Source organism: Furipterus horrens, unplaced genomic scaffold, assembly GCF_987537825.1.
Source record: "Furipterus horrens unplaced genomic scaffold, mFurHor1.1.pri manual_scaffold_2, whole genome shotgun sequence".
Classification (NCBI taxonomy): domain Eukaryota; kingdom Metazoa; phylum Chordata; class Mammalia; order Chiroptera; family Furipteridae; genus Furipterus; species Furipterus horrens.
This window is the reverse complement of record NW_028327172.1, coordinates 97,614,747-97,636,308: the sequence shown is the minus strand read 5'-3', so window position 1 is coordinate 97,636,308 and position 21,562 is coordinate 97,614,747. Positions and strand designations below refer to the sequence as shown.

The window sequence follows — 21,562 nt, the reverse complement described above, 5'->3', positions numbered from 1 at the left end:
GATGGAACTTTCAAATGCCCAGTAGCTCAGGCTGGCCATCAGATTTGGTAGCCTCTGCAGCACTTTTCTCACCTTTGAGGGCTACAAGTGTGCTGTAGCATTTTTCTAATGTTTTCATCACAAGTTTGAGCCACTAGGGTGGGAAGGAGGGATGCAAACAGCTTTTATCACTTTAGAGATAAATTCATTGGTGATGAAAAGGTTAACATTAAAAATATAATTTCTTTTGTTATTGAAGCTTAGAAAAAAATCCATTTTTTAAGAAGCTACTATAGAGGTGACTAATGTTTATTGGATTCAATGATTGTGGCAATTAGTAATATGCTGATTTGGGTAAAAGAGAACCATTGAGAACTGGGTTTAATGAATAGTACCTCATACTGCTGAGCATTTCTTCTGAGCAATTGATTTGGTAGAAACTGACCCCCTATGAACATTTGTTTCTGAGTGATTTGGAAGAAACATTCAAATCTAGAATCCATCAATAATATAATGACACTGATATATAAATTTAGGGAGATTATTTAGATTCATGCTTCTCGTGAGAAGACTTCATTTGTATTTTCTTTTTCTAATGTCTTCCTTTCTTAACAAGACTGCACTTTCCAACATAAGTAAGCTGGAGTACTTTCACTTTTAATGATGCAAGTTTCAAGAGTGTTCGTCTATAAGCCAGTCTAAGTCCCTCCCTTTGGTTTCAGGGAGTTCTCCTGATTCAGAGCATTTGGCTTATTTCTGTTATAGTCCTCCATGCTTCTTCAGGTTCCCAAACTTAGTGACTTATGTGAATGCCTGGTTACCCTGTAATATTAGGTGGTTGTCAGATATAACCAAATATAGATAGAGTAGAGGAAAGAAGTCATTTCCTTTTCTCTGTAGTTTTTCTGGCTGGGTACAGAGTCAAAAAGACAGTACAGTGCAAAGAATAAAGTTATCTCATATGAATTTTTTATCATGGATATAACAGTATTTAGTGGTAATCAACTTTTATAATAACATTTTTGACTGTTATCATTGCTCCTAGATGAGTAAGTAAACTATAATTTTACAAAAACTACTATAAATTTAGCTAAATTTAACATTAGAGTTTGAGTTACTATTTCTGTTACAGACATTCTGTCTATGGGACTTACATGTTTTAGAATCTAGGGGTCTCCTGATAAAAATTTCTAGCTTTCCAGCATTCTCTTATGAGTGAAGAAAGTCATTGGTTCACAACTCAGGAAATAAGGTCTTCTTGGGAGCTTTTGGGAATATGTGATCCACTTTTGCTTGCTCTCAAGGCTAGGGGACACTGCTTGATGGTAGGCTAGACCCAGTTGTATAAGGAGTCCTGCACACTCACAGATGCCCTTTCTCAGATGTCACTGGACCGCTGTGGTAATACTCTGAGCTAAATGAATTTAAGTACTTCTACTCTGTAGCTGAGAAATTAGAGAAATTTGGCCTGGTGAGTCCGAAATTAGGAAAACAAGATTGGCATGATAGTGATAAAAGAAACCAAGGGAGAAAAAGGCAAATTTTGCTTGCAATCCTATGTGACAATTTTCTACCATTTAAAAAAAAAACTTTATTTTCTAGTTACTTAGGTTTATATGAAGTTGCAAAGATGGCACACGGAGTTCTTGTGTACCCTTCATTCAGTTTCCCCCAACAGTTACAAGTTACACAATATCATGATCAGGAAATTGACATAGACACCATGTGTCACCTGATCGCATGTGTAAATTCATGTAACCACCACTGCAATCAGGAAGCAGAGCTATTCCAACACAAAGATGTCCCTTGTGCTGCTCCGTGTAGTCAGGCCCATCCCTCTGCTCCCAGCATAGCTCATCCCCAGCAACCACCTATCTTTTCATCATGTCTATAATTTTATGTTGAGAAAGTTATATAAACAACATCATACAGTATATGGCCTTTTGAGATTGACTTTTTGCACATAGCATGATAACCCTGAGATTGATGCATGTTGCTTTGTCTCTCAATAGTCTATTCATTTGTATTGCTGTATTCTATGATATGGATGTACCTGAGTTTGTTAACCATTCACCTTTTGTAGAACATCTTGGTTATTTCCAATTTTTGAATATTTAGAAGTAAAGTATGAACCATTGTGTACAGGTGTTTACATGAACTTAAGTTTTTATTTCTTTGAGATAAATGCCGAGGAGTGCAGTTGCTGAGTGGTATGATAATTGTATGTCTAGTTTTGTACGAAACTGCCAGACTGGTTTCCAGGGGCGCTGTGCCATTTTACTCTCCAGCAGCAGTGTGCGCGAGGTCCTGCTTCCGTGCGTCCTTGTCAGCATTTGATGTCATCCCTTTTTTTTTTAAAGCTGATCTAATAGGTGTATAACGATAGCTTCTTGTGGTCTTAATTTGCATCTCCCTAGTGGCTGGTGTTGTAAAACATCTCTTCATGTGCTTATTTGTTGCCTGTATATTCTTTTGAGAAAAATATTGCTTTATGTCTTTTTCCCTTCTAATTGGATTGTTTTACCATTTTGAGTTTTAAGTGTTCTTCTTACGAGGGGGGACCCCCAAAATGGAATTTACTTATAAAAAATTGTGTATTTATTCTTATATGTTTAAACTTCGGCCACCTTCAAAGTACTCTCCATTTGTGGCAATATACCTACCAAGATGTTTTCTCCACTGCTCAAAACAGTCTTTGAATTTGTTGATTTTGATGCCTGTTTGTGCTTCTGCTGTTTTTCTATTTCACCTCTTCCACATCAACAAAACGTTCCCCTTTGAGGGCTTTTTTAATCCAGGGAAACAAAAAAAAAAGAGTTTCTAGGGCAAGATCGGTAAAAAAGGGAGGGTGGGGCATGGGGGTCATGCTGGTTTTGGTCAAAACTGCTAAACACTCAGTGAGGTGTGGACAGGTGCTCTGGTAAATCACCCATCATGAAATGGGCAAATGTTTTGAAAGAGTCTTCAAAAAAAATTCAGTGAAGCTGAACGCAGCCTCTCACAGCACCAGCTGGGTTCCTAAAACATCTAGCAAAGGAAGCCTGTACTACATGGGGCCCACTCTCTGGAAGATAATTTCGTTTTGGGGGTGTGTGGTCCCCTTTTGTATATTCTGGACATGAGTCTTTCGTCAAATATGTGATTTGCATATTTTTCTCCAGTCTGTACTTGTCTTTTCATTCTTTCAATAAAGTTTTTCACAGAGGTGCCTTGAATTTTTATGAACTATCTATCTACTTTTTATTTTGCGGATTACACTTTTGGTATCGTTTTCTAAGAATTCTTCGCTAAACACTAGGTCTTTTATGTTTTCTTCCAAAGTTTTATAGTTTTACATTTTACATTTACATCTTTGATCCATTTTGAGTTAATTTTTGTTTAATTTAGGGCATGTGGTTTATTTTATTTTATTTTTTATTTTTTGCCCGCAGATACCTAATTACTCTAGCACTGTTTATTGAAAAGGCTGTTTTATTCCACTGCATTGCTTTTCACAGTTGTGAGAAATCACTTGGTCATATTTGTTGGCTATCTCTGGGTTCTTTATTCTGTTTCATTGATCTGTGTGTCTCTCCCTCCACAGTGTTGATTACTATAGCTGTATTACAAGTCTTTCTATCAGGATTGTGATTCCTCCCACTTTATTTTCCCAGTTCTTTTTCACAATTGTTTAGCTACCCCATCCTTTGCTTTTTCATATAAATTTTAAAATAATCTTGTCTATATATACAAGAATCTTGCAGGGGTTTTTATAGGAATTACATTAAACCATTATATCAACTTGGGGAGAACTGACTTTTTTACTATATTGAGTATTTCATCCATGATCACATTATTTCTCTCTCCTTTTTAGATCTTCTTTAATTTCTTTCATCAGCATTGTGTAGTTTTCATATACAAGTCCTGTACCTGTTTTGTTAGATTTACATCTGTATATTTTATATATATCTACAAGCAGTGTTCTCTAAATTTCAGCTTTCATATTCATTGCCAGCTTGTAGAAATTCAGTGGACTTTTGTACATTGACATTGTATCCTGCTACCTTACTGAACTTGCTTTCTATTTCTAGGAGATATTTGTAGATTCCTTGGGATTTTCTATGTAGATAATCATGTCATCCTCAAATAAGGAAGGTTTTATTTCTTCCTTTCCAATCTGTATGCCATTTATTTCCTTTTCTAGCTTATTGCATTGTCTGGAATTTCCAGTGCTATATTGAATTAAAGTGGTGGGAACAGATACCCTTATCTTTTTCCTAATCTTAAGGGGAAACATTCCGTCTTTTAAAAATATGTATGATGTTACCAATAGGTTTGTCGTAGATGCTCATTATCAAGTTTAAGAAGTTAGTTCTTTTCTATTATTAGCTTTTTAAGAGTATATGTCATAATGAGTGTTGAATTTTATCACATGCTTTTTCTGTACCCGTTGATAAGAGGATGTGATTTTTCTTTAACCTGTTGATATGCTGGATGACATTGATTGACTCTTGAATACTGAACCAGCTTTTCATCCTTGCATAAATATCATTTGGTCATGGTGTATAATTCTTTTCATACATTGCTGAATTCTATTTGTTAATATTTTGTTAGGGATTTTCACGCCCTTAATATATTCATGAGATATATCAGCCTCTAATTTTCTTTTTTGTACTGGCTTTATCTCATTTTTGTATCTTTTCTATATTCTTTTAAATATACATATATTTAGTGTCATTTATGCAAGCAATGGTCTATTTTAATTATGAATGAAGTAAGTAGCTTTGCAGTAAGATGTTTAATTCAGTCTAAAATATTTATTAAATAAGACTTCACTTTTAAACATTTACATTTGTATTTTCCCCATCAAATATCATCAAAAATATTTTTTGCGTCCAACATAAATAATCATCAAAATTCTATTTTTAGATAAATAAGATTGACTTAGAATATTATCAGTAGCAGAGAATTTTGTATCAAGTAGCTTAATAAAATCTTAGCAAATTTTAAATACATTTTAAGTGAAAGTCAGTTTCTTTGTTACAACATAGGCAAGTTTTGTTTCAGAATTTGATTGGATATATACCTTCTTATCCTTAATCTCAGGATTTGCCAGTTCCTTGTACATCACATAAAATCAAAGTTGATGTCATTAAACTGAGATCTTTTGCTGTTAATAAAGAATTATGACATGGATTCATGTTTAAGTTTCATAATATGTTGAATGTGTATGGTATATTTATAATGAATAAGATATATACATTATCCACCCATGCATAAATGTATGCATATATAGTATGTGTGGATGTGAAGGTAACTTTTTAAAAAACCACTTCTTGCCTTAAAAAAGTTTACAAGGAAAACCCAGTTAAATGCCTTGTGAATTTCTAAATCTACTGACCAAGCATCCATGATGTTACCTTGATAGTTTAAAATGAATATAACATCTGTTCATACCATCAGTTTCTTATAGCTAAATGAAATAAAATGTATTTTACAACACATTTTGATGAATGTTTCTATATGCAGTTCTTAGAGAATACATATTTTCTCTTCTTTCAACTTTGTTCTAATTTTACAGGATTCAAGCCAAAACTCGAGAGTTTAGAGAGCGGCAGGCTCGAGAACGTGACTATGCTGAAATTCAAGATTTTCATCGGACGTTTGGCTATGATGATGAATTGATGTATGGGGGAATTTCTTCCTATGAGGGTTCCATGCCTCTCAATGCCAGACCCCAGAGTCCAAGAGAAGGACATATGATGAATGCTTTGTATGCCCAAGTAAAGAAGTCGCGGAATTCCAAACCTTCACCTGTAGACAGGTAGGCTTCTGGAGCAATCAGGATATTGCTTCCAAATCATCTTGATATAGTTTTTGACATGGGAGTAGATTGTTCACCAGTCCTTAAAACAGGACTGGCTTTTATTAATGACCTTTAAAAAGTCATTGTATCTAAGAGTATTGAGTTTACACAAATTGAAGCTTAATGAAAGCAGCAGTTGAGGACTTGATAGCTTTCTAATGATTCCAACATATTTCATGTTGTTCTTAAAGTGTTTGTAGACCAGAGAACTAACCTTTAGTTTATAACTAAAATAAAAAGTAAACTTGAAATTATAGATCTTCTACTTAAGCTGTATTTCCTTTTATTATTAAGAGAGGCTCTAGTGGTAATTAAATGGATGGGGACTGACATGATTTGTTCTGATTGTGATTTATTTAGAATGGCTACTTTTTTTATACGATGAAAGAATAAGTGAATGAGATGTATAGTATAGCCAGTTTTCAACCTGCTTGTTAGCAGACACAGGTCTGATTATGTATCAGTATAGCACAAGTAGTGGATGCAGACTGTATGTTAATGGCTATATATTTGTTTCAAATTTTAATTGAAACAGTTTCAACATAGATCTTTTTCCACCTCTTCATTTATATATTTAAACACCCTTCATTTATATATTCAAACATCATATAAAATTTAGTTCACAAAACAATACTAGTTTCTTTTTATTTGAAACATGTGCTCATATGCATATATAGTATTCCCTCACTTATCACAGGTATCACGTTCTAGACCCCCCTGTGATAGGTGACAATCCACAAGTTAGGAACCTTACATTTATTTTGGTATTTATATATATTTTAAGGCTTTATAAACCGTTCCCACACACTTATAAACCATTCCCAGTCCCTTACTAACCTTTCCCACTCCTTTATTAACCTTTTCCACATTTTTATAAACACTACTTATGTTCTTAAACATATTCTGCACTCTCAAACCTACGTAACTTTAACAACATACGTATACAGTACTGCAAAATCCAGCGATATAGCGAAAAATCCATGATAAATAATTAAATATAATATTTTTTTAAATCCCACAATACAGTGAGGCTGCAACAAGTGAACCGCAATATAGAGAGGAACCACTGTATGTGTTATTGTCATAAACAATGTGCTGATCCCATCACATCTTATAATGGTTTTTATCATCATTGCCTTATAAGGAAGCTGGGCTTTGAACAGTTTTTACTTAAAACTAGCAGTTCTTGAGCTTTAACATGCATCAGAATCACCTGAAGGACTTCTTTAGCCACAGATTGATTAACTCTCCCCCAGATTTTGATGCAGTAATCTGGAGTAGAGCCTTAGAATTGCATTTCTAGTAAGTTTCCATGTCTGATGCTGACACAACTGATCTAAAACACCATTGCAAGGCCAGAGATGTCCTGGAATTATGTCTTCTATAGCACTCATGTGTTGTTCAGCTGCTACATTTTGCAAGCAACCTGTTTTTGTTATTTACTGCCAGCTATTTTTAATTGAGGTTTGCAAAGGCAACAGATGACTGTTAGTCAAACCCAGGAGGAAGCATTTTAAAAAACAGCAAAAGGAGAAGCAGATCTTAAGGTAAAAAACTCTGATCAGATATTTGTTTTGTTGTTTCCTTTGTTTGTTTAGTTTTTGTTGGATTTTAGGTTTTCTTTATTATTTTGTGAAAATCTCTGATGTTGACTGTAATGAGCTATTAATATAAGTTAATATAGGAAGCTTATGGTTTATTTAAACTGCTTTTGTGTGATCATTTAAAAGATTCAGAGTACATGCTAACTAACACAGATGTGTCAGGATTCAAATACTAAGGTTATCATTAGTGACATTTACTTACTGGACTATTGCTGTTTGTAAAGGTCAAATAGCATTTGAAGGCCATGAATGTCCATTGAAAGTTGTTTTCTTGAGAGAAAGGACAGCAAGCAGATACTCTGTTAACTGTTGGAAAAAACTTAAAATTAGTTAATGTGTTATTAAGTAATCATTAATAAAAGCATTAATCTTTTTTAGCACCTTCCATATCTAATTCAGAAGTCTAAAAAAATAGTGGATGTGCTTGTAGTAGTTGTTCACAAAGCTCAGAAGTTCGACCTGACATCAGTGACGATAGTCAGGAGGGCTCCTTCCAGCTCTTCAGGGCCAGAAACAGTTGCTTTAAACCACAAATTTTAAACCCTGGTGCCCTATGAAAATCTAAATCTCTCCTAGAGATTTGTGCACATTTTTAAAGAGGCTTACCTGCTTAGAACCCGTCTGCCACTGGGCTCCGCATCCCACCTGCCTCTTTGCTCTGCATCATGCTAACCTCACCTTGACACTTGGCCTCCTCTCCAATTTCCATCAAACCACCCACTCAGCAAACCATTCCAGAGGAGACTTAAGTCATGAGAATGAGTCACAATAAGCAGTGAACAGCTCAAACTCACATTGCAGACATTGCTGAATTCAGAAGCCCCCTCAGGTATAGCCTAGAATGCTATCTGCCAGAGGTTGTACAGTTCTGTGCATTTGAGCCCCCAAAGAGTGCTTGGACTAGAGCATTTCTAAGACACTTCCAACTTAAGGGAGAGAGAATTTTTAAAAAAAGGGATCAGAGAAATGTATGGTTTTTTTGTTTGTTTTTGTTTTCCCAGAGAGTAATATGCCCATTAAACAGTGACATACTAATCCAAAAAGTTGGGATTTATAATTCCTATAAAGTACTTCTTTACCAACTAGGAATGAAATATGAATTTGACTTAGAAATAATGGCCTCACCTCTGTTGTCTTTTTCTGTCAGAGAGAAAACTAGAAAAGTGTTTCGTAGTCTTACGTAATGTAGAAACTCTTTAAAAAAATAACAGACTCTTGATACTGCAGTATAAAATTAAATTGTTTTGATTATAATGTTACGTAAATGTAAAAAAATAAAACAGAAGTAAATTCCTTCTGTTTACAGTCATTACACAACTATAAAGCCAAACATCTTTACAAATTAAACATACTCAAAAACAGCAAAATCATTACATTCAAATGAACAACGTTAATTTAATGTGGCCAATACCTTTTTTTTTTTACAATTAGTAAAAGTACTTTGTTTTTCCTCTTGTATTTGCTTTATATCTTGCCTTACAAATTTATGAAGTTCACACGTTTATACCAAAATGTAAGAAGCCTAAGCTGTTTGCTTATAAACATTTTTGCTGTTAAATGTCATCTGATTTCATTCTTCTAATCCATATTCAATATAAAAAATTCAAATACCAGGGGTGCTGGAGCAGCTCTAGAGCATGTATTTCTCTTAAACAGGAGAAAGATCTTCAATAGCCTTTTCTCCTTGTCTCCCTTCTTCCCCCAATGCAATTGGGCTACCACCTTGAATTTATAGCAAATCTGGGAAATTGTGGTGGCCAGGTGACCCAGCAGGACCACATACTTGGGAGCTGGCGGTGAGGTTAGAGGTTACTGTCTGATACATAGTAGGTTTGGCTTACATCCGACTTTCACATCCACTTGCACATCCACTATAGCCCAAATCACTTCCAGCACAGCTTCTGTTCCTAGTCATGAGACAGCTTCTTTGCAATCACGAGGGTCCTGATGATTTGGAGCAGGGATAAAATCACTATTTTATCAATGTGGCAGGCATGGCCTTCCTGGCAGTTCTAAAAGCTCTTCTTTAGGGGACAGAAACAAAAGCTGTTAAGCCAGCATATATTAATTGCAGTTATTTGAACAAACCAGAGGGAATGTGCAATTCAAGTCTCACTTCACAATATACTTGGATCTCCCCTCCAATGAATTCTCTTCCATAAACCATACCGTACCATTCCAGTAGGTATTGTACACCTATTCCCACCAAATCATCCACATACCTCATCATTAAAATTGTCCACTGTATAATCTACCACCAGAAAACAATCAAACAAACAAACAGAAATGTTTGTTAGGCAGATAATCACTTGAACAGCAATGATTTTTTAAACTCTTGCACAAAACCTTCTGCATGGTAGGCTTTTTAAGTTTTCTCAGCCTACGTGTGAGGGGCTGACTCAGTACCCCCTCCATTTTCTCAGTTTGCTCTCTGCAGTTTTGTGCGTGTCTGTAGGTGGTACAGGATCCCCTGTAATAAGAGGTAGCCATGTGCCATTGTTCTGACTAATGAATGGGTCTAGGATGGGATTCCCTACAAAGCTTGTTTTTTCCTGATTAAAGTGGATCTGACTCAGCTTTTTCCTTTTGCCATTATTCCTTCTCCTTTTGTGGGACTTTTGATGAGTGCTCCAAGGCGGGGCTCATCTAACAAATCCCAAGGTTGAAGGCCACATGGAGGGAAAGGAGGAAACAGCCAGTCCCTTGAGCAGCTGTTCCAGGCCTGGCCTGCCCGCCCTCTAGTCCTTATTATCTGTGGAGCTGAGCCCTCTGTTTGTGGAGCCAGTATCATTCTGAGTGCAGTGAGTCAGGCACACAGTACCCCAAAGTGTGTCATCATTTCTAGATTAAAAATTGTCTGCATATCGCAGAAGTATTCCCTGGTCAAATCATTTCCACAGTATTTTGTAAAATTAAGCAATGGACAAAGTCCTCCAATGTCACTAAGTTAGCTCTTCTTGCTTTTGTTTTGTTGAGCCTCTACTAAAAGAAGTGTTATCAATCAAATGTTTCCCAGCATAGAGCCTTAACTCTGATACATCGCTATTGGCAGGCACCTCTACTTGCTAGCGACAGTTCTGCTCTAAAGTAGGAGGAAGCTGAGTGGGGTGTTCATGAGCATCAACTATGTAGCCACACTGCCTGCACTTGATTCTGGGCTCGTCCACCATCAGCTGTGTGAACTCGATGCTTTATTTTCCTCCTCTGCAAAATGGGGATGATACTCGTGCTGACCTCCTGAGCATAAGGCGGACTGAGTCTTAGCACAGCGCCCTGTCCGCAGACAGCACTAGTGAAGGGTTTGCTGTTGCTGTTGGCAGTTAGGAAATGGGCATTTGCTCTCAAGAAAGCACAGCACCCTCACCTGGGTGCAGAAACAAGCAAGGAATGAAATTGAAATGAATAAAGGTAGGTTTTATTCCGTATACTTAACATGCATATAAAACTGTGGGAATGCAATTCTGCTGATTCAGTCATTAAATAACTTGTCTCTAAGTATTCTTCACAGATCACATCGTATCATGAACAGTTTCTCTTTAAATTAGGACTTACAGAGTTCAGTAGGACACATTCCACATTGCCTCTACAGTGTAAATACTTGGAATAAAGGTGCTGCAAATGGCTTATCTGAGAGTAAATATGGGGAGAGTGGTGTAAAAACATGATCTCAATTTCCATATGTACTTCGACAATTTGAAAGTCTCCATTTTGTACTTTCATGGAATTCTTTGAAGTTCTTCATGTTCATCTGTCATGAAGTTCTTGCTGATTCCAAGCTTCTAATGCTCCATGGAGATATGGAGACTTGAACTTCTCAAACCTTGTGTAAAATTTTGACATTTCTATTTCTATTGTTATCTCTGGGTAGGACAGGCAGGCAGGAATCTTGATTTTAAAAAAATTTTTTTTAGTTAAATATATTGCAGTGACATTGGTTAATAACATTATACAGATTTCAGGTGTACAACTTTACAATACAATCTCTGTGTACTCCATTTCATCTCCTTCCATTACCATATATTTGACCCTCCTTCCCCTCTTCACCTACCTGCCCCCCATAACCACCATACTGTTGTCTGTGTCTGTGTCTGTGACTTTGTTTTGTTTGTTCATTTGTTGCTTTTTGTTTTATATTTCACATATGAGTGAAATCATACAGTTCTGGTCCTTTCTGTCTGACATATTTCTTTTAGCACGATACTCCAAAGATCCATTCATGTTGTCACAAATGGTAATATTTTATATTTTGGGGGGTGAGTAGTATTCCATTGTATATGTGGACCACATCTTTACCCAGTTATCAATTGAAGGATACTTAGGTTGTTTCCATGTCTTAGCTGTTGTGAATAATGCTGCAATGAACATAGGGATACATGTTACTTTTATGAATAAGTGTTCTCAAATTGTTCTGGGAGATACCTAAAAGAGGGATTACTGGGTCATATGGTATCTCTAGCTCTAATTTTTTGAGGAATCTCTGTACTATTTTCCATAATAGCTGCACCAATTTACATTCCCACCATCAGTGTTTGAGGGTTCCCTTTTCTCCACATCCTCACCAACCCTTGTTATTTCTTGTCTTATTGATCATAACCATTGTAACAGGTGTTAGGTGGTATCTCATTGTAGTTTTGATTAGCATTTTCCTTAGAACTAGTAATGTTAATTTTATCTTTCCACTTATCTGCAGGCTGTCTATATGTATTTATTGGAAAAGTGTCTATTCAGGTCCTCTGCCCATTTCTTAAATTGAATTGTTTGATTTTTTTGTTGTTGTTCAGTTATATTAGCTCGTTATATATTTTTGGATATTATCCCCTTATCAGAGGTACCATTTTCAAATATCTTCTTCAATTCAGTTGTTTGTTTTTTGTTTTGTTGTTGGTTTCTTTTGCTGTGCAGAAGCTTTCTTGTTGCATGTAGTCTTATACATTTGTATGTTTCTGCTTTTACTTCCACTGCCTTTGAGATCAAGTTCACAAAAACCCCTCTGAGACCAAAGTCCATTAGTTCAGTGCCTATGTTTTCTTCTATGTATAAAAATTTATTGTTTCAGGTCTTATATACAAATCTTTAATCCATTTTGAGTTAATTTTTTGTATGGTGTCAGATGGCAATCTAGTTTTATTCTTCTGCATGTGGCCTTCCAATTTTCCCAGCACCATTTCTTGAAGAGACTTTCTTTTCTTTATAGTACATTTTGGCTCCTTTATCAAAAATTGTCCATTATGTATGGGTTTATTTGTGGGCTCTCAATTTTGTTCACAGGTGAATTTTATCAAACATTGAAAGATTTAATACCTATCCATCTCAGACTTTTCCAAAAAATCCAAAAGAGAGGGAATACTTCCTAACTCATTTTATGAGGCCAACATTACTTCATTACCAAAAGTTGGCAAGGACAATACAAAAAAAAAGAAAATAATAGGCTAATAATTTTGATGAATATATATGCAAAAATTCTAGACAAAGTACCAGCAAATCGAATACAACAGTACATTAAAAAGATAATATATCACGTTCAAGTGGGGTTCATTCCAGGGATGATAGGATGGTTTAACATGCATAACTCAATCAGTGTGATATATCACATTAACACAATAAAAGATCAAATTAATATGATCATATCAATAGATGCAGAAAAAGCATTTGACAGGATACAACATCCATTTATGATTAAAACACTTAGAAAAATGGGTATAGAAGGAAAGTACAATAATAATAAAGGCCATATATGACAAACTCTGCCAATGTCATACTTAATGGTGAAAAACTGAAAACTTTTCCTCTAAAATCAGAAACAAGACAAGGATGCCCATTCTCACCACTGTTTTTCAACATAGTACTAGAAGTTCTAGCCAGAGCAATGAGGCAAGAGAAAGAAATAAAAGACATCCAAATTGAGAACAAAGAAGTAAAACTGTCACTATTTGCCAATGATGTGATTCTATATATAGAAAACCCTAAAGATTCCACCAAAGGACCATTACAGACAATAAACAAATACAGTAAAGTTGCAGGGTACAAAATCAATGTACAAAAATCCATTCTGTTTCTATATACTAACAATGAAATATCAGAAAAAGAAATGGAGAATATGATTCCATTTACAATTGCAACAAAAAGGATAAAATACCTAGGAATAGACTTAGCAAAGGAAGTAAAAGACCTACGTACTGATAACTATAATGCATTGTTGAAAGAAATTAAGAAGACACAAAGAAATGGAAAGATGTTCTATGCTCATGATTTGAAGAAAAAACATTGTTAAAATGGCCATATTACCTAAAGCAATCCCTGTTAAAATCTCAATGGCATTTTTCACAAAAATAGAACAACAACCATGACAACAAAAATCCCCAAATTTGTATGGAACCACAGAAGACCCTGAAGAAAGCAATCCTGAGGAAAAAGAAAAAAGGTGGAGGTACCATACTCCCTGATGTCAAACTATATTACAAAGCTACAATAATTAAAACAGTATGATTTTGGCAAATATCATGACCTTAGGAACTGTCACAGACTGTGTTCCGAAACAGTGAATTTTAAAATTTTAGCTTGTATACAAAGACTCTGGAGTGCTTCTCACAGCTGTAATTTTTGTTGACTTTCCCTCAGAACTATTCTAATTCAGTAGATGTGGTTGGGGACCAAGAACTCACATTTTCAACAAGCACCTCAGTTGACTTTTGCAGCTGGTACATACACCTTTGGAAAGCACTGCTCTTCCTGGGCTCATGAAAAAACAAATTGGAACTCCAATGTATTAGTTTATTAAGGCCTGCATGTGTGATATTTGTAAACTTTATTCAGTCTTTCTTGACACCAAGAAGTTTTTTTCATGTGAATTATTCAATTTCAATTTAAAAATTTAGTATACTTTGAACTATAACAAAGAAATGATGAAATAAATGCTGGTCAATACTTTGTTTTTAACTCAGGGACACCATGCAATTCATATTTTTATATCTAGTTACCAGAATCTGTAGTTAAAAACTCCATAGAAAGACAGCTCTGAAGACATTTGCTGACTGTCACTGTGTAATCATTTGCCACCAGGAGTGCATTGTCCTCAAATATAATTCAAATAAAATAGGTACTGTGCTACAATAAATCTAAATAGCAGGAAGGTAGCAGGCTAGGCTCCCCTGCTTGTTGAGGACCTTAATGGAAATGTAAATACCATAATCATGTGCTTTTTGCACTCATTTACCACTAAAGAGAAAATGACAATTTTAAAAGAAAAGACCTTTGTGGACTTGTTTTTCCACCATTAAAACTGCAATCCAGCTGTGTCAAAAGCAAGTCTGGCAAACACAGAACAAAACTAATCTTCTTAGATCCAGGCAGTTATTAAATATGTGCTGTTTTAAAAATGTTGGATCATATAACAAAATTGTATTTGCTATTCAAAAAATCTAATACAACTTTATTTACTTATATTTACTTGGTATTATTTATCTATGCTCTTCTTGAAATGTGAGAAAATAATTCTCAAAACTTATTGTTATATGAGTTTTACAAGTTGGTGCAGAGTCCTTGCTAAGGATCTGAACATGGCCCATCTCCAGGTCCTTAGCGATCCATTTCTTCACTTGGCCAGCTCCATTCACCTCAGCAGATGTTCCAAACTTTGTTATTCCCTTCAGCATATCTCGCATCTTCACACTTACCACCCACCTACATCTGCACCCAGGCTCCATCTCTCCTTCCTTGCTGTAGCTCCACTTTCCTTGTTCCAGATGAGCTCTGGGAATACTCTGCCAAAGCCAGCCCTACCCTGCAAGGTGCCCCTCCACTGGCAATTCCACAGAGCTGGTAAACATGCTAATGTCTTTATCATCTGTTAAAACAAACAAACAAGAAAACAACCTTTTTTACCTTCGAGCTATTTTTCTCCAATTTTTCCTTCCAATTTATACTTTTCACTTATAATCCAAACTTCTTGAAAGATTGCTCTAGATTTGATATTGACAGCTGTTGACTCCATTTGTAGGCAGAATAATAGTCTCCCAAAGATACCCACACCCTAATCCCTGGAACCTGTGAATATGTTACTTTGCACAGCAAAAAACATATTGCAGATCTGATTAAGTTAAGGATCTTAAAATGGGGAAATTTTCCTAGATGGGCCCAATGGAGTCTTTGTAAGTGAAGAAAGGGCAGAAAGTCAAAGTCAGAGAGATCTGAAGATGTTAGGCTGCTAGCTTTGAGACAAGGAATTCAAATGAGTTCTAGAATCTAGAAAAGGCAAGGCTCCCCTAGAGCCTCCAGAAGGAATGCGGCCCCGCCAGCATCTGGATTTGGGCCCAGTAAAGCCCATTTTAGACTTCTGACCTCCAGAACCATAATTAATAAATTTCTGTTATAGAAAGCAGTAGTTTATGGAAACTGGTTACAGCAGCCATGGAGTCAGTTTCCACACGGCCCCCGGCTCCCTGGTTCAGTGAGCACCTCAGTTCTTCTCATTGCAGATCGCTCTGTGGCAGTCCTGAAACCGTTCTCTTCGTTTTCACCTGTACTACTGCTGTCTCTTGCTTCTTCCTTCCTTTCTGATTATTCCTTAACTGTCTCTTTAAAGATTCTCTTCTGTTGATACTTGCCCCCTAATTGTAGATGTCCTAGGAAAATAACTGTGTAACCACTGCTGCAACTTAGGTGTTCTTTCTGGTTAGTTTTAACTACCACGCTAAGGACCAGCTGGGAGTGTGTGCTCCCTGTGTTTCTCAGGCACCTAAAACCAGCTCATCCAAAACCAGATTCATCATTTTTCATTCCAAACTTCCTCTAGTTTTATGAGCCTAATGTGGGAGAATGCCATCACCGCCTACACATTTGCTCAAGCCATAAGCCTTTCTTTTCCATCCAGCCTCCCTCCCCACATATCAGTCAGTGACAAGGCCTGCGAATTTTGCGTTCTAAATCACTCCAAATCGTTTCTATCCTTCCATACCACCACACATGGATATTGGCATTAGTCTCTTAACTCTCCTCCCTGCCTACAGCCCCACTCTCTTCAAATTCCTACTTCACCCAATAGCTGATATTTTAGATCTAAAATTAAAATCTGAGATCTCATTCCCCACTTTAAAATTATCCTTTGGTATTTTCTTGTCTCCACAGTGCAGCCTAAGCCCACAGCATGGTGTCTCTGGGCTCTGAGACCTCCCTTCTCAGCCTTGTCCCTAATTATATCAGGCTGCATCATGTTGGTACTTGTCACACTTCTTAATAGAGCATCAGTCTCAAAGTATAAATCTATACATGGGTGAATTAAGTGGCTCTTCTGTGTTATATGTTCTGCAAATGTTAAATTTTGGTGAGTAAAAAAAAGCAATCACCATCCATTAAGCTATTCTAATGTAGTTGGAGATGCAGCAATTAAATTAAAGGCTGAGGTGACAGAACCCAACAAATGAAATCTTGAAAGTAATGAAGCCATTAATAAGGTCATGGCTAATTTTAAAGCCTTCTCGTTTAATTCTTTTTGTTGATTAACATTGCCTAAAACCACAGTTTGTTTGTAGAAGTAATGTGTAATGGGTTTTTTATTTATGTATTTATTTTAGCCTGAGAGAAAGTTTAAATATTCTGTAGAAATATGAAGATAAACGAAAACTGTTTCAGACCTTGGTAATAGTTATCAGGCAAATAGTCTTCAGCAGAGAGTTTCCTTTTTTTTTTACTGTCTTTCCCTCTGTGAGGCACTGAACTTTTGGGGTTTTTTGGTGGTGAGCTGGCCACTATGATCAAAATCTCCTTGAGCTGCTTGGTACTTCCTTAGATATTAGCCTTCTCACAGAAGCTCCAAGATCCTGCTTTACCTGAAGCGTGCCATGGTAACTCATCTTACAATCTGATCCAGTCACTGGGTTCTTCTGGCCATTAGACAGTCCTGATATTTCGTGGTCTTAGGTTGGTGTTATTTTTTTCTTGCTCCTGCACGAGGATGAGATATCAATCAAGTATAAATATAAATTCATAAGGCTTTATTTATGTGAAGCCCTGTTGTGAGATACATTATCAACTTCTTGGGAGACTTTATCTAGACTCAAATTCACAATCCATTTTTAAGTTAACATTCCAGATATTCTAGAGGTTTTCTTTGGGCACCCCAACCCTCAGGGTAGGTAACTATATGATTACTCCCTATTTGTTGCTTTATAAATTTAACTTCCATCAGTTCCCCATTGGTTGATTTTATGTAACTTAAGAAGAATCGATAGTTGACTTAAAAAGATATTTGTTTTCCTTTCCAATTAAAGAAGTAGCAAAATCCATAGCTTCTTCCACTAAAATATATGTGCATATAGAAATGTGAAAATTCCCGACTTTCTGTGTTATCACAGAATAGAAAATGACTAGATATATTGTATATCATATGGATATGTAGTAATTATTTGAATATGCATTTGAAATTGTATAAGGGACTCAGTAAATGTTTATATAATAAATGAGTCAATGGTGGAATGTATATTAGTATATATATACATTTCTGTAAAATTCACAAGTATTTTTAAAACTGGATTTTCTGTATAAAGTTATGCCTTTCATTATTAGTTCTACCCAATAGACTGTACAGGGATTATATTGTTGAATCCTTAGGAATACAGAGTTTTGGAAATATTTGTTCTCAAAACAAAATACTTTGGGGCCAGAGAAGTGTCTCTAAGGGAATTCCTTTAGCAGGGGGCAGGGTATGTGGATAGCTCTATCAGCTTAACTTTTTTACAAGTAAATTTACTATAGTTTAAAAAGTTAAACAGATATCATTGGGAGGACACTTACCTTAGCCTTCATTTGTGATTCACTACCCTTGTTTTAACTGAAATTCTTGGTCACCTCTGCAAGAGGCCTGCCTGGCTCAGTCTCCGGTGATGTTAACCTTCCCAGGGTGGATCCCGACTGAGCCTAGAACAAACTGAAAAACAACAGGCCACTGAACCCAGCTCATGGCAGAACTCAGGCTAGCCACAGGAAATGAAAACTATTGCCTTAAAGAGTTTGGAGTCTTTCCTGGGTGTGCATGTATCAGGCCTAAAATTCTGCGACTTGTAATTGATTGGTAATGTCAGTTTGAATGGAGGAGATAGTATAAAGTTGTAATTAGAGAATATGTTCAAAGGTACGATATTTCGAACTTAGGTGCATCCAGAAACTCAGGTGAAGGGCTAACAGTGTTTTAGTTAGTAAGCTTTTCTATTTTAAACATGGGTTGTTTTTATTCTAATTTAGATATAAATCAAATTTGGTTAAATTTTTTTTAGATGAGACTCATCTGTTAGGTCTCAATTGATTGTAAATCACCCACTGAGGACTTCATATAATTCTGGAATAGTGAAAATATATTTAAAAAATAAAAATATATTGTTGTCTTCCATGAAAGAAAATGTGGCTTAAAAGAAAAAGTTTGCCATTCCAGAACTTACTAATTATCATGACTTGAAAACCATTCCCTCCAAATAAATCTGCGTGACAACCAGGTAAGAATACCTTTACCTCTTTCCCTGGTCTTGCTTTGATACTGGAAGGGTCATTCAGTGCCAGGTATAAAGTATGGAAAGCAATAGGTGCTAAGTCTTTTGAAGGTCATATAAAAATGGGACCTGCATCAGTTACTTAGAGAGACAGGAAAATAAATATTTTGCCGCAAGTTTGCTTTAAATTCAAGTGTCACTTAGATTTCTTAAAGAAGTTTGGGAGAGGAGATGGGTAGGATGCAAATGGAGTTGGGATGTGCTTGGGGACACAGGGTATCAGTTAAACAAGTTTTGGACTATACAACTCCAAGGATTTCCATGAAACTACTAATCACTGTGGATTTGGACAATTATGATGGTTTTTGTGGCAGATGGCAGTCAGTGAGGTTTTCTCCAGATTTCACCAAGTAATCATCTGGCCTCTTGCAGAAAGGATGATAACCTAGACAAATGATCTCAAGTCTATATAATTACAATTCTGGTGCAAAAGAGCTTTGTGTTTGCTTTTGCAAGCTGCAGAAGCATGACTTTAAAAAAACACCTGCTCTGTAACAAACTAAAGCTGAGGATAAGTACTTCTAATTCTTCTTCTTCTTCCATCTCCTTCTTTCCTTTAGTCTGTATGTTTAAGCTTTGTGAAACATTTAAAGGCTTAAACTTTTGAACAAACCCAAAGTTCTTATGCATATTTATCTTCCAGCCTCTGTGACTGTCCATTCACCCCCCACCACCACCACCACCCTCCAGGAGTTATTCAGTGACTACTGTGTGCCAAGAATTGTGGAAGGTACCTGGGACATAGAAATGAGCAAGACCCAATTCTCCTCCCAGGTTCCTCTCACGGTGTCACATGAGGGACCACACACAATATGTTGTACAAACGGTGATAAGAATTGAATAGGATTCTAAGAAGAATGAGTCAGGTTAGGGAAGAGGGGCTTCTAAGAGGTAGTGTGCTTGAGGTATGTCCTAAATGGGTCAGAACTATATTATATAGATTTTATACATACATACATACATACATACATATATATATATATAATATATAGTGACTTAGTTTTGACTTTTGACTGATGGTTCAGTCTAATTAAGATGCTGGATTATTGTACTTCTGGTGAATATTAAATATGGTCAACACCTTACTATATAAATTCCCTAATACCCCCTGCCACTGGTAGAACTGGTGACTTTTCTCTGAGTGGTCTGATTCTTTGAAAAGTTTCATGGGATTTCAGCAGGTAAGACATGCTCAGCCTCTACGGCTGCTGGTGTCATACACCCTCAAGCAGGTGGGGCATTGAGGCGTATGGGATAATAAGGGCAAGCCGGACAGGAGGAGATGCTGCAGCCTCTATTAGGTAGCAACTGGGTGGTTTCTGGTTGGGGGGCGGGGTGTGGAGAGGGGGTTCCAGGATTCAGGTGCCATGCATGAGTGACAGTTGTGGTTGGTGATATGGACTTTCTGGATTGGTTCTGAAGTAGATTCATGAGAATACTAATGTCTTTAATATGGTATTAAGCATTTGAGGAATTTAAAATTCTTGTTTTGGCTATTCATGACTGTGAATGATGTGATTTGCAGCATTGCTACAGAATGCGGGCTTGGCTGGAACATCGGGGAGACAGAGCTACATTAGTCACTGGCAGTATCCATTGGGCATCTTGTGAAGCCAGTTCAGAGACATTGGTGGGACTCAAAAGTTGTGATTTAGTCAACCTCTTCCTTCTAATGGTAGTACTAAGGTATTGCATTTGCATCTGGGAGAGTCCCATTAATCTTCTTTGTAATGGATGAATTCAAAGTGGACTGCTCTGGGGTTTTTTTGAAAGATCAGAACATCTGAATTATGTTGGTTGTTGTAGAAGATTTCCAGCTTTTATACTAGAACAAGGCAAACTGCTTGTATGTGTAGTGTGACCCTCACTGACTGAGGGGTTTATGCTGTCCAACAATCCTGGCACACTTCTCAAAGGGCAGGCAGTGCTCTGTTTACTACTATTTCATAAGAGTAGTACTTCTCCACTTTTATATCTGGATACCGATAGAATTATTTCAAGCTACACAGACTGAATCTGTTAGAAATCGTAACAGGAATATGGCCTACAGACAAGAAACATTCAGTGTACATTCCAGTCTTCAAGAAGGAAATACCAAGGAGTGAAGTAACCATAGGACCATTGCTCTGACTTGCCACATGAGTGAAGTGATGCCGAGGTGTTGCGACAAAGGCATCTGCCTTATAGGGAGCAAGAAATGCTGGACACTCAAGCTGGATTCAGAAAAGCAAGAGCCACTCAAGATCTAATTGCATGCGTTTGCTGAGTACTGGTGTACTCCAAAGAATTTCAGAAGAAGGTTAGTCTACATTTTATAGAGCCTTTGCCTGGATTATGAAAAGCTCTGGGCTGCTCTGGAAGAAATGGGATTGGCCTGATGTGTAACCTGTATTATGGACAGGAACTCACTTTCACAAAATATAGAGACAGAATGGTTTTCTGTAGGCAAAGGTGTCAGACAAGGGTGCATTTTATCTCCCTGTTTGTTTAATCTGTATACAGAACATATCATAGGAAAAACTTGGCTAGACTCAGAGGAAGGAGGAATGAAAATTGGTGGAAGAAATATCAATAACGTAAGATATCAGTAACTTAAG

The 21,562-nt window shown here is 36.5% G+C and overlaps 1 protein-coding gene across 13 annotated transcripts in view; it reads left to right on the top strand.

Moving 5' to 3' along the window:
- PARD3 (par-3 family cell polarity regulator) overlaps positions 1–21,562 on the top strand; it is an 817,661-nt gene that overhangs the window by 633,394 nt on the left and 162,705 nt on the right. For all 13 annotated transcript variants that reach the window (XM_090266179.1, XM_090266183.1, XM_090266178.1 and 10 more), the window contains one exon: positions 5,540–5,782. In XM_090266179.1, coding sequence (XP_090122305.1) covers positions 5,540–5,782 — 243 coding nt within the window. The remainder of the gene's footprint in view (positions 1–5,539; positions 5,783–21,562) is intronic.